Below are 12,079 nucleotides of genomic sequence, written 5' to 3'. Positions count from 1 at the left end.
GCGCGGACCTACCGCCGAACCCTACTCCAGCCCGAGCCTTCCGGCTTCAGGGACCGCCGCTGCCCCTACTCAAGATGGCGGCCCGGGCCGCTTCCGCCGCCCCCGCGGCCACTTCCGGCCGGACGCCCTGGTTCAATCAGCGGCCGACAACTGTCTAGGGCTAGGGCGGGTGACGCTACCAGCCAATAGGAAAGGGCAGCGTGGAGCCGCCGGTCTGGGCTCCCAGGCGCGTGAACCAATAGGAGCGCGGCGTGTGGGAGGGCGCGGGGGCCGCCCGCCAATGGGGAACTACGGCGCGCGGCCGGGACCTGGAGGTAGCGCCTCACGGCGGGCGCGGTTCAGTCGGGCGGCGGCGGCGGCGGAGGAGGAGGTGGAGGTGGAGGATGTGGGCCACGCACGGGCTGGCGGTGGCGCTTGCTCTGAGCGTGTTGCCGGGCGGCCGGACGTTGCGGCCGGGCGACTGCGAAGGTGCGGCGGGTTTGGGGTCCGCGCGCCAAGGCTGGCTTGGCGGCGCTGAACACCACCGAACGGCCGAGAGGCCGGGGCTGGAACGGGAGGGGGCGGCGGCCGGTCCCAGCGGGGTCCGCCCGAGAAGGAGCAGACGCCGGCCTAGGAAACAGCTCCCGGGCCTAGGAAACTAGTCCGACAAAAAAAAGTTGGGACCAGATCGTGCAGAAAACTTGGCTTGGCATTGCGATAACGCCGGAGTTTGTGTCCTTCCCCATCACTGGGGCAGAGGCTCTCCCTGGCTCAGGTCCGGAGCTCCTAGGGCCAGCCTTGAGCACCGCGCCGGGTCCGGTGGGCTTGCGGAGCCGCACATCGGGGTTCGGTGTTGTGTTTGGAAATGAGAAGCATTTGGATCGTTTTTGCCTTCGCTCTCCGGTTTGGCCTCTTATGAGGTCACAGTGAGCCCATCTCAAGGACACGTGTTCAGTCTCGGCATAAACTTTGTGGAAGGAGCAGGGAGGAGCCATGTGTGGGTCATTTGGTGATGCTCGTTCCCCGCGTGCCCTGGGTGTACCAGGGGACCCCAGCAACCCGGAGCCGGGTTCTGTCGGCCTGTGGGCACTTGAGAAACCCCGGTGATGGAAAAACTCACCTCCGTGTCTCCTATTAAAATTGCTGACAGTGTTCCCTCCTGGTGGATTGGGGTGCAACGTGGTGATTGCTGAGCATCTCCCTTCCCCCTCTTTTCCAGTCTGTATCTCCTATCTGGGAAGATTTTATCAGGACCTCAAAGACAGAGATGTCACATTCTCACCGTCCTCTATTGAAAAAGAACTTATAAAATTCTGCCGGGAAGCAAGAGGCAAAGAGAATCGGTTGGTGAGTAGCTGGTTCCCCTCCCTGGCTGGCCCTGCCCCCTTGTGCTCAGGAGGTGTGCCAGTTGTGTCAGTGTGCTGGTGTGGGACTTGTGTGCTTTCATGCATTCTGGAGTTGGGCTATTTTTTTGTTATCACGTTAGTATTGACTAAGTACCTAATGTGTGCCGGGCACTGGGGGGATCAGTGGGGAGAAATGACAGTTCGGCAAATGATGCCATGGGATGAGTGTACTGGAGAAAATGACCAGGGTGCTGTGGCAGAGAGGGCAGATGTAGATGCAGGTAAAATAGTCAAGACTCTGAGGAAGAGCATCTCTGGCAGAGGGAAGAGCCATTGTGAGCAGGAGAGGCCGTGTGGAAGGACACAAGAAGATAACAAACTGGGCAGGGGGTGGGGGGTGGCTAGTGCTGATTTGAGGACAGGAGCCTTACTGATGAACCAAGGACTTTTGTAGCTTTAATTTCCCTGGAAGTCGCTGGTTTGTCTCTCTGTTTAAAGGTCTGAATCCTGGTGACTCATAAACTTATTTGGAGGCTGTCAGCTCTGGAACTGGGCATGTATTAAGAGCCCAGGGTTTACACTGACCGAACCTGACTGCCAGTACAGGCAGGGCATGGGAGCATGAGGCCCTGCCAGAGAGAGAGGTTTTGAGCGGTCAGTGTGTTGTGGAGGAGAGGGCCCTCCGGTGGAACTGCCTGAAGGCCACTGTCCTCTCTTGCTGCAGTGCTACTACATCGGGGCCACAGATGACGCTGCCACTAAGATCATCAATGAGGTGTCCAAGCCCCTGGCTCACCACATCCCTGTGGAGAAGGTCTGTGAGAAGCTTAAGAAGAAGGACAGCCAGATCTGTGAGCTCAAATATGGTGAGTGTGGCCAGTCCTTACTGAATCAGCACAGAGCCTTCACGCTCAGGCTTCACGGAGCTGGCTTTCTAGCTGGGAGAGGCGGGTGAGAGACAAGAGCGCGGCCAGTGAGCTGTGTTGTAGACCGGTGGTGCCAAGTGAGGGGTCGGGGGTACGAATCTGGCAGGAGAGGCCTCATGGAGGAGATGACACTCAGCAGACTTCAAAGGCGGCGGATCAGCCCAGAGGAAGAGTGTTGCAGGCAGAGGACATAGTGTAGGACAGGTGGGCAGGGCACAGGGCCTCGCAGGCTGGTGAACATTCGGCTTTAGGTCTTTAATCTGAGTGAAGTTGGGAATGTGGTTTTGTTTGGTTTTGGTTTGCAGGGGCACAGAGAGGTTTTTTCCCCCCCAAGACTGATTTATTTTAGAGAAGGGGGGAGCAGGGGGAGAATCTCAAGCTGGCTCCCCACTGAGTATACAGCCCTGTGCGGGGCTTGGTCCCACAACCCCCGATACCATGACCTGAGCTGAAATCGAGAGTCGGACGCTCAACCAGCTGAGCCACCCAGGCCCTGGCAACACGGGTTTTTGAGAGGAGAAGGGATGTGGCCTGACCTGGGTTTAATTGGCTCATCCTGCTGAAGGCCCAGTGATTTTTATTATTTTGAAGAGAAATGCTGTGTGCAGACAGGCAGGCCCAAGAATTCCGGGCGCTGCGGCACCCCTCTTGTCAAACGGATCTCTGGTGAAAAAAAGCAGGCCAGGTCCTCAGAGTCAGGACCAGGAATAGTTATCCTTTTCTATAAAACCATCATATTTTATTGTGACTCGAGTATCCAAGGGCCTGTGTTTGCCTACTTGTGTCAAGGATGCCTAGTCTCCTGAGAGGGACCTGGAGCAGGAGCAGTTGGCTCACAGTCTCTCTGTGCTCACAAGTTATGGGGAGTAAGCTCCTAACCAGGGCCTGTGTGGGGAAATTGGAACTAGGGGATCTGTCTGCTCTGTCACCCTGGAGCTGTCACTCTGCAGTGACTTCATCTCTACTGTGACTAGTTGTCAAGGCACTTGGGCACGGCGGGGGGTGCAGAGCAACAACACATTTCTTCTGTAAGGTTCGTCCTATAAGGACCACGTGGCCTCTGTCCTAGTCCTGGGCAGCACTGCATGTCCGGGTGGACGCTGCCAGGGTGAGACCGGCCTTCTGGTGAAAGGGCCTCAGGCCAGTTCCCCCAGGTTGGGGCAGTGAGCACAGACACGCAACTGCAGGTGTCTGAAATGTCTGTCCCCCTCCAACCAGTAGGGCTGCTTGCTTTGAGGGTTTGGGGGCTGTGCAGGGGTGACCCTTCCTGGGGCTGGGGCTGGGGTGGGGGTATCTGTGGCCACTCCCACCAGCTCTCCCTGCTTTCTCCTCCAGACAAGCAGATCGACCTGAGCACGGTGGACCTGAAGAAGCTCCGGGTCAAAGAGCTGAAGAAGATCCTGGACGACTGGGGGGAGACGTGCAAAGGCTGCGCAGAGAAGTCTGACTACATCCGGAAGATTAATGAACTGATGCCTAAATATGCCCCCAAGGCAGCCAGTTCACGGACTGATTTGTAGTTGGCCTGGTCTCTGCTGCACCTGAGGGGAAAGCAGCTCACCTGCGTCTTCCCCACAGCCTTTTTGTAATTTATTTTTTAGGCGGGCTCCTGACAATGTCAGGCGTGAAGCCTGGAGCTTTCCTGACGAAGCTGGCTCTCCAGCGCCCCCCTGGGAGGATTCACTTTGTTCTGTTGCTGGTTTACTCTAGGACTTCAAAGTGTGTCTGGGAATTTTTTATTAAAGGAAGAAAATTTCTAGCTGTCCTTGGAGAATTAAAGTGAATCTGAAATGGGATTTCAACCCTATCGAAGATCCCACCAGTTTATGCTTTCCAGTTCACAAAGAATTGCCCGATATTGTCACATTCATCCCTCAGCAACCAGGGCTGCAGACACCAGGGCAGGACGGGGGCTGAGGTGTCAGGGGCGGGGGGGTGGGGTGGGGGAGGCTGTGCCTGATGCGCCATCCCAAGGTGACTTCAAGTGAGAGTTCCAGAAGAGGAGTCAGAAGCTGTGGGGCTTCGTGCAGAGCACAGGGGATTGAATCTGGTGTATGAGGGAGGGGCTTTTGTGGGGCCTTCTCAGAGAATGACCTCAGTAACTGCCAGTGTTCAATACCCTCACGTTTCTAGACATGCTCTTGGCCTGGCTACCTCTGCCCACCACTACCCAGATCCAGCTGTCTACTTGGTTTGTGGTCTGGTGTCCCAAGCTTCTGATGCCTAATTGGGGTTTTGCAAGACTTAACAGGGGTTGGTTTATACAAAGTCAGTGAGAGGGTGCCTTTTGCCTTGTTGATCAAGAAAAGTCCAACCAATGAAGTCTTGTCCCCAGAGTCTGGTTTTTCAGTTCCTCTCCAGGGCTGACTTTGGGAAACTCAGTTACCAGCATGAGCTCTGACTTGGTGGAGACCCCTCGGCTTCTTGGGTCTGCCAAGACCACCTGAAGGGAAGGACTAAAGCAGTGCCTTCCCAAGAAGATCTCAGATCACATCATTTATGCTGCTAAATTCAGTCTGCCTCCATAGGCCTTCTTACCACCTGCTGTGGCGTCCACTAAGGAGAGCCAGCAGCAGTCCCACATTTCATATCTTCAACACCAGGTTTCTAGGAGGGAGGCAAGAAGGTTGAACTACTTCTCAGGCCAAGGCAATTAGGTGGGCTATTAAGATCTGACAAGTGCAGTGCCCTGAGGCCCCGCCAGGTACTAGGAAAATCCACACTTCAAGACAGAAGTCTTAGGAGGCGGACAGCCGTGGCCTACAGGCTACACTGAACACAGGCACAGGGAAAACCACCCAACCAGTACTGCTCTAGGACTGACCCCCAAGGCAATCTACAAAGGGTTAACTCATTCTGGAAGTGTTCAGATCAGGCAACTGTTAACAGGTGTTTCTTGTAAGAGCTTTCCCCTTGTATCTGCCTCAGCTGCTCCAGGAGCAGCTTTATTTATGACCGTGGGAGGAGAGAAAACTCTCTTCCCCACCCCTAAGGTTTCCTTGCAGAAGTTGGATCAGGTTCTGCGATGCGCCCAGCAGCTCTCTGGAGATGACACGTTCCCAACGGGGCTTGGGCAACTGGGCAGGCTTCTCCCTGCCGCTACACCTCACCTCTGAAGAGGTCCTGGCCCTGGAAGTGGATAGAGGCACGAGCCAGTGAGAGGTAAGCGTGCAAGCTGTGGTTAACTATTGGATTTGGCCTCCTCGCCCTTAGCTCCGTTGCCGCTGCCCTGTATTACAGCCCACTATCTGCTCGGGAAGGCCGCATTAGAGGGTGGAGCGTTGTGGCACCAAGGAGACTATTCCCATTCGGTAAGGCAGGTTTGTTGGCTCTGGTTTCTCTGTCTGAACCCAGACGGGCCTCGCCTTTTGCACTCCTAGCCCATGGTCGTTGCGGCCTTTCCGGGGGCTGCTGCGTGATATGTAAACGCGGAGGATGTCTGCTTTGTGGGATGTGGGTCCTGGACGGGGCCTAGGAAGCGGCGTGCTTAGGTCCTCTCGCCTGTCTATCCCCAACCACAGTCGGGAGATGCTGTGGAGATGCCGGGTTGGGGAGATGCCACGTAAAGAGACCTCTCTGGGTCAAGATGAGGGAGCCCAAAGACGCTGCCATTCCCATTCCACGCAGCGTGGACCCCCGAGCTGGAAGTGGGAGGCCTAGGGCCTGCAGCCCGCTGGGGTCGGAAACAGGGCGAACCAGCCGGGTTCTCGCGAGGTCCCGGATCTCCGCGTAGCTCGGGCCCTTAGCCACGCGGTGGCGCCAGAGCTCGCTGTCGGGCAGCTCTCGCTTGCACGCCCCTGGGGTCACGTGACACGGGGGCGGCGCATTCAGATGACGCCAGACCGGCGCAGCTCCGCTCCGCCCGCTGCGAGGTCACGTGACAGTCCGGCGCAGCCTGATAACGCGACGCCCAGCCCCTGGGCGCCGCTCCCGTCCCGCCCCGCCGCCACCGCCGCGCCGAGTCCTTTTGTCCAAGATGGCGGCGCCGGGGGCGCTACCTCCTCGGCCGCCGCCGCCGCCGCTGTGAGGGGCCTGCGGGCCGCCCGCCCGCCCGCCGCGCCGGCGCCATGAAGAGGCAGAGCGAGCGAGACTCGAGCCCGAGCGGGCGCGGCTCGTCATCGTCGGCCAAGCGGCCGCGGGAGCGCGAACGGGAGGCGGAGGCGGGCGGGCGGCGGGCGGCGCACAAGGCCTCGGGCGGCGCCAAGCATCCCGTTCCAACGAGGGCCCGAGACAAACCCCGCGGTAGCGGGGGCGGCGGGGGTGGGCATCGTGACGGCCGCGGCGCCGGGGACGCAAATCACCGTGCGAGCAGCGGCCGCTCCTCGGGCTCGGGCGCCGGCGGCGGGGGACGCGGCGGCAAGGCCTCCGGGGACCCAGGCGCTTCAGGTGCTTCACCCCGCGCGTCTCCACTGCCACCACCTCCGCCACCTCCCGGGGCCGAGCCCGCGGGTCCCGGCTCGTCGGCAGCAGCGCCCGAGTACAAGACGCTGCTCATCAGCAGCCTCAGCCCCGCGCTGCCCGCCGAGCACCTCGAGGACCGGCTCTTCCACCAGTTCAAGCGCTTTGGCGAGATCAGCCTGCGCCTGTCGCACACACCGGAGCTGGGCCGCGTGGCCTACGTGAACTTCCGGCACCCGCAGGACGCACGCGAGGCCCGCCAGCACGCCCTGGCCCGCCAGCTGCTGCTCTACGACCGGCCGCTCAAGGTGGAGCCCGTGTACCTGCGTGGCGGCGGCGGCGGGAGCAGCCGGCGAAGCAGCAGCAGCAGCGCTGCCGCCTCCACGCCGCCCCCGGGGCCGCCCACGCCCGCCGACCCGCTCGGCTACCTACCCCTGCACGGCGGCTACCAGTACAAGCAGCGCTCGCTGTCCCCAGTAGCTGCCCCGCCTCTGCGAGAGCCCCGCGCCCGCCACGCTGCAGCAGCCTTTGCCCTGGATGCTGCCGCTGCCGCCGCAGTGGGACTATCCCGGGAGCGAGCCCTGGACTACTACGGGCTGTATGACGACCGCGGGCGCCCCTACGGCTACCCTGCTGTGTGCGAGGAGGACCTGATGCCTGAAGATGACCAGCGGGCCACGCGCAACCTCTTCATCGGGAACCTGGACCACAGCGTGTCTGAGGTGGAGTTGCGGCGGGCCTTTGAGAAGTACGGCATCATTGAGGAAGTGGTCATTAAGAGACCTGCCCGTGGCCAAGGTGGTGCGTATGCCTTCCTCAAGTTCCAGAACCTAGACATGGCCCACAGGGCTAAGGTGGCTATGTCGGGCCGGGTGATTGGCCGAAACCCCATTAAGATAGGCTATGGCAAGGCCAACCCCACCACTCGCCTCTGGGTGGGCGGCCTGGGACCTAACACCTCACTGGCCGCTCTGGCCCGGGAGTTTGACCGCTTTGGGAGCATTCGGACCATTGATCACGTCAAGGGAGATAGCTTTGCTTACATCCAGTACGAAAGCTTGGATGCAGCTCAGGCCGCCTGTGCAAAAATGAGGGGCTTTCCCTTGGGTGGTCCAGACCGGAGGCTGCGTGTGGATTTTGCCAAAGCAGAGGAGACTCGGTATCCCCAGCAGTACCAGCCCTCACCCCTCCCTGTGCATTATGAGCTGCTGCCAGACGGATATACCCGGCACCGAAATCTGGATGCAGACCTACGGGTGCGGGATAGGACCCCCCCACACCTCCTGTACTCGGACCGAGACCGGACCTTTTTGGAAGGGGACTGGACCAGCCCTAGTAAAAGCTCTGACCGCCGGAACAGCCTGGAGGGCTACAGCCGGTCCGTGCGCAGCCGGAGTGGGGAGCGCTGGGGAGATGGGGACCGGGGCCTGCCCAAGCCCTGGGAGGAGAGGCGGAAGCGGAGGAGCCTTTCCAGTGACCGAGGGAGGACAACCCACTCCCCTTACGAGGAACGGAGCAGGACCAAGGGTGGTGGGCCGCAGGTGGACCGGGGCTCTGACCGCACTCCTGAGCGCGGCCGTAAGGAGAACCACTCCAGTGACGGGACCAAGGAGTGCAGCAGCAACTCCCTCAGCAACAGCAGACATGGGGCTGAGGAGCGGAGCCACCACCACCACCATGAGGCTCCAGACTCTTCTCATGGGAAGAAGACACGAGAGAGCGAGCGCAATCATCGGACCGCTGAGGCTGAGGCCAAGCCTCTGGAAGAGCCAAAACATGAGACCAAAAAGCTCAAGAATCTTTCCGAGTATGCCCAGACCCTGCAGCTGGGTTGGAATGGGCTCCTGGTGTTGAAAAACAGCTGCTTCCCGACATCTATGCACATCCTAGAGGGGGACCAGGGGGTTATCACTGGCCTCCTCAAAGACCATACTTCCGGGAGCAAGCTGACCCAGCTGAAGATCGCGCAGCGTCTGCGACTGGACCAGCCCAAGCTCGATGAGGTCACGCGTCGGATCAAGCAGGGGAGCCCCAACGGCTATGCGGTGCTCCTCGCCACCCAGGCGACCCCCAGCGGGCCTGGCATGGAGGGGATGCCCGCGGTGGAGCCAGGCCTACAGAGGCGGCTTCTCAGGAACCTGGTCTCCTACTTGAAACAGAAGCAGGCGGCAGGGGTGATCAGCCTGCCGGTGGGGGGGTCCAAGGGCAGAGACAGCACGGGCATGCTCTATGCCTTCCCACCCTGCGACTTTTCACAGCAGTACCTCCAGTCAGCACTGAGGACATTGGGCAAGCTAGAAGAAGAACACATGGTGATAGTTATAGTAAGAGACACTGCCTAGCCCAGACCTATTTGCAGCTCCGCATTTGTGTCACAAAAAGCAGTTATTTTAAAAATCTGATCACCACTCCCTCCCCACATCCTATCCCCTTGGTTTGAATTCTCTGCTGGGTTATTTTGGTTCATTGGATGGGGGACCAGAGTCCTGACCCCCACCAAAAGTAAGTTCTTAGTTTTCGGGGGGGGGGTTTGTTGTTTTTTTGTTTTGTTTTTTTACAGCAATGAGAAAGGGACTCCTGTCACGTTGATTTCTAGTGTACAAGATACTGTCTGCTGTGTTCTGTATTTTTTTTATTTTTTGACTAACTGTATGGAAAGTTGTCAGTAAAGCCTTTGTCAGAGGATGGATTTTTAATCCTGTTCAGAGTCCTGGTTTAATCAAGTTTTTCCTCCGTGAATGGAAGAGTTTTCCCCACTGCATGCACACAAATGCCCTACGTCAGCTCTGCAGCCCAGGTATAGCCCCGAGTCCTGCTGTGTTGGTGGCTTAGTCCCTCAGCTCTTTGGGCCCAGTCAGGACTACGTTCACATTTGTTTTTACCCTTGGCTAAGAGCAGGTTCACTCAGCCTGAGCAGAGCCCGGGAGCCTAAGCACTATAGCCTTTGGTAGTTTCAGAGTTTTTGTTTCCTGCGCTGTCTGTTCGTTTTGAGCTGTGACTGTCCCACCATGCCCAGTCTTGAAGCCTTCTGCAAACAGGTAGTGTTGAGCAGTCGTGTGGTCTTGTAGCCAGGGGGAAGACCACTACAGTACTGATGCCACAGGGACACAGATCAGACACAGGCTCCCCCTCTTGTTCAGCCTTAACATGGCTGTTGTGCAGCGCAGGAATACCCAGCTGGAGGCAGAGCTGCCTCGGACTCCCAGGCACACACTGGAGGCCAGATGCCAGAACAGAGGGTGGGAAGAAGCTGCTTTTGGCTAATTTTTTAAATTTACCCAGTGTTTGTGAATTCTGGTTCTTCCTTTCTTGTTTGGGGCTAGGCTTTTTAGGGGACACTGAACCCCTGCACTGAAGAATTTTTGCAACACTGTAAGGGAGCACAGTAGGTTAGGAAGATGCTCTTACCTGACGTACCTGTTTCCCAGGCACAAGGTGGGCCTTGGCCTCTTGCCCTGCTGCCGAGGAGGGACCACTGGGAGGTGTTTCTGTGGGGAAATGAAGTCACAGGTGCCAAGGTGTTGGGGGCAGTGCTAGTCAGCGCCAATCAAGCCAAGCTGGGGAGGAATATGGAGGCATCCTCCAGCTGGGAGGAAAAGATGGCTGGAAAGAGTAAAATACAGTCATCCCTGGTCCCTAATGAGGTCAGAGGGCAAATGAAGCCAGCACCACTGGGGACCAAGGAGGGAACCCAGTCAGTCAGAAGCAGTTGTCACATAGAACAGAGTCCAGATACACTGTTCAGAGTGTTCGTGAGGATCGCTGTCAGAGCTGGGGGCCAACAGCTGCCTCAGTAAGAGAAATGAGGCAACTGGCCAGGAACTCCAGGTTCTGCTGGGCACACCACTCTCGGCCTGGTGGCCAGCCCAGACCAGCCTATGCAAAGGAACACGGGTGACAGCTGGGATGCTTTGAGAGAAACTGTCCTGAGGTAGAGGTTGAAGCTGTGTGGACTGCCTGGAGGATACCTGCCTCCACAGGGAAAGGGGTCGCTTTTTGAGACCTTGGAGATTTAAAATCAACAGGGGAAGGTGCCTGGGGAAGTACTGCTCACTGGGCCACAGCTGGTGCTCATGAGAGAACAGGCACGTTCACAAGAGAAACCATGAACGAAGGATGCCTTAAGCGCTTTGAGTTTGTGCTTGCGCTGTGGCCACAACTGCTAGGGGTGTGAGCAAGTCCATGGGAGACTCAGCCAAGCACAGCTCCGCCATCCCAGGGAAGCCCGTACTGCCAGAGGCTGGCGCGGGCCTCGCTCAAAGGGAACAAGGCAGGGCTGGCTTGAAGGCACGTTGCAGGGCTCCCTGTGTTCTTCGAGAAATGCCTGGGTCCCACACAGGCCAGAGTCGCCTTGTCTGTGCAGTCCATGACTTCTCTGGACTGGTCAGAGTGGGTGCTCAGAACCCAGAATCCTATACCGCCCGGCAGCATCCCCAGATGTAAACCTGCTGGGAAATCTGGTTGGAGAAGACACTTCAAACCTTGCCTTGTCTACTCCTCAGGGATAGGTGTTCTCTGGCCCCCAGAAGAATTAGTTGTGGTAAAGAACCACAGCCCGCTGTGTGTCCTTCCTCCTGCTCCTCTTCCTTGGACCCTCTTCTCCACCACTTCCTTCCTCTGGCTCTTAAGACACAGCAGGTTCTGTGAACTCTCTGACAGACTAACAGGGCGGGTGGTCAAGGCTCTGATTGATTTCTGCCTGCCCCAGAGAGCGAGCAGTTGCACTGCAGGCGTCCAGAGCTTCCAACTGGGGGTTCGGTCCTGTCTGACGTGTCACTTAAAGGCAAAAAAACAATCTACAGCAAATTTTGCCTCATTGTTTGCTGGTATTGTACATGTTTCTCCTAAGTCACTCCACTCTTAATTAAGCCCCGGTATAGTAAGAAAGAGGGCTGATGTCTCCTGAGCCTCTCAGGGCGTGTTGTCAAGCCAACCAGAACTCCGCTTCCCCATCAGAGGCCCCCATCTCCACCCCAGAGACCTGCCGCACTCCCAAGAGCTGCTGGTAGAGTCGAGGGAGTCCGCCAGCGGCTCAGCTGAGTTCATGACTAGAATAGTGTTCTCACTTCATGACTTTTAACCGGCTTCCTTTTGATGCATCTAGCACCAGCAGCCCAGGCTACTCCACGCTGGGTGTCAGCAGCCCATTTAAGCAGAGGCACGAAGCAGCATTAAGGGCTGAGCCCTCTGCTCTCTACAGGACCGAGAGCTACCTGTGTGACACGAGCCCGCCTCAGTGTGTGACCAACTGTAGGGTGCTCCGAGCCCAGCAGGGCTTTGCCAGCCCCTGGTGAGTTTCAGCTGCCTTGTCTTCCTTGTTTACTTCACAACCAGATTTGTCCCCTCTTCTCTCGCCAAAGGGAGAAAAGTCTCTAGCTATTTGATAACTACACAACAGAAACCAAGAAGCTGTTATTTGGGCAACTCAAA

At 57.9% G+C, this 12,079-nt stretch overlaps 2 protein-coding genes across 2 annotated transcripts; both read left to right on the top strand.

Annotated features, from left to right (window-relative positions):
* The first annotated feature begins 286 nt into the window (after positions 1–286).
* On the top strand, positions 287–4,016 carry MANF (mesencephalic astrocyte derived neurotrophic factor). The gene is made up of 4 exons (XM_082702639.1): positions 287–468; positions 1,199–1,326; positions 2,050–2,191; positions 3,587–4,016. The coding sequence occupies exons 1-4, from the start codon at positions 384–386 to the stop codon at positions 3,769–3,771; spliced, it is 540 nt and encodes a 179-aa protein (XP_082558765.1). The 5' UTR covers positions 287–383; the 3' UTR covers positions 3,772–4,016.
* Positions 4,017–6,123: 2,107 nt separating this feature from the next.
* Positions 6,124–9,345, top strand: RBM15B (RNA binding motif protein 15B). Its single transcript, XM_082702279.1, has one exon. It carries the CDS (start codon positions 6,319–6,321, stop codon positions 8,989–8,991), a length of 2,673 nt encoding a protein of 890 aa, XP_082558405.1. The 5' UTR covers positions 6,124–6,318; the 3' UTR covers positions 8,992–9,345.
* Positions 9,346–12,079: the final 2,734 nt, after the last annotated feature.

This window comes from Mustela nivalis, assembly GCF_964662115.1.
Source record: "Mustela nivalis genome assembly, chromosome: 1".
Taxonomy (NCBI): domain Eukaryota; kingdom Metazoa; phylum Chordata; class Mammalia; order Carnivora; family Mustelidae; genus Mustela; species Mustela nivalis.
Note: the sequence above shows the minus strand (reverse complement) of the source record. Positions and strands in the feature narration are given on the sequence as shown.

Coding starts and splice junctions, on each gene's coding strand:
- MANF (XM_082702639.1), top strand. CDS start 384: ATGTGGGCCACGCACGGGCTGGCGGTGGCGCTTGCTCTGAGCGTGTTG. Junction 1,327..2,049: donor GAGGCAAAGAGAATCGGTTG/GTGAGTAGCTGG, acceptor CTCTTGCTGCAG/TGCTACTACATCGGGGCCAC. Junction 2,192..3,586: donor GATCTGTGAGCTCAAATATG/GTGAGTGTGGCC, acceptor TTTCTCCTCCAG/ACAAGCAGATCGACCTGAGC.
- RBM15B (XM_082702279.1), top strand. CDS start 6,319: ATGAAGAGGCAGAGCGAGCGAGACTCGAGCCCGAGCGGGCGCGGCTCG.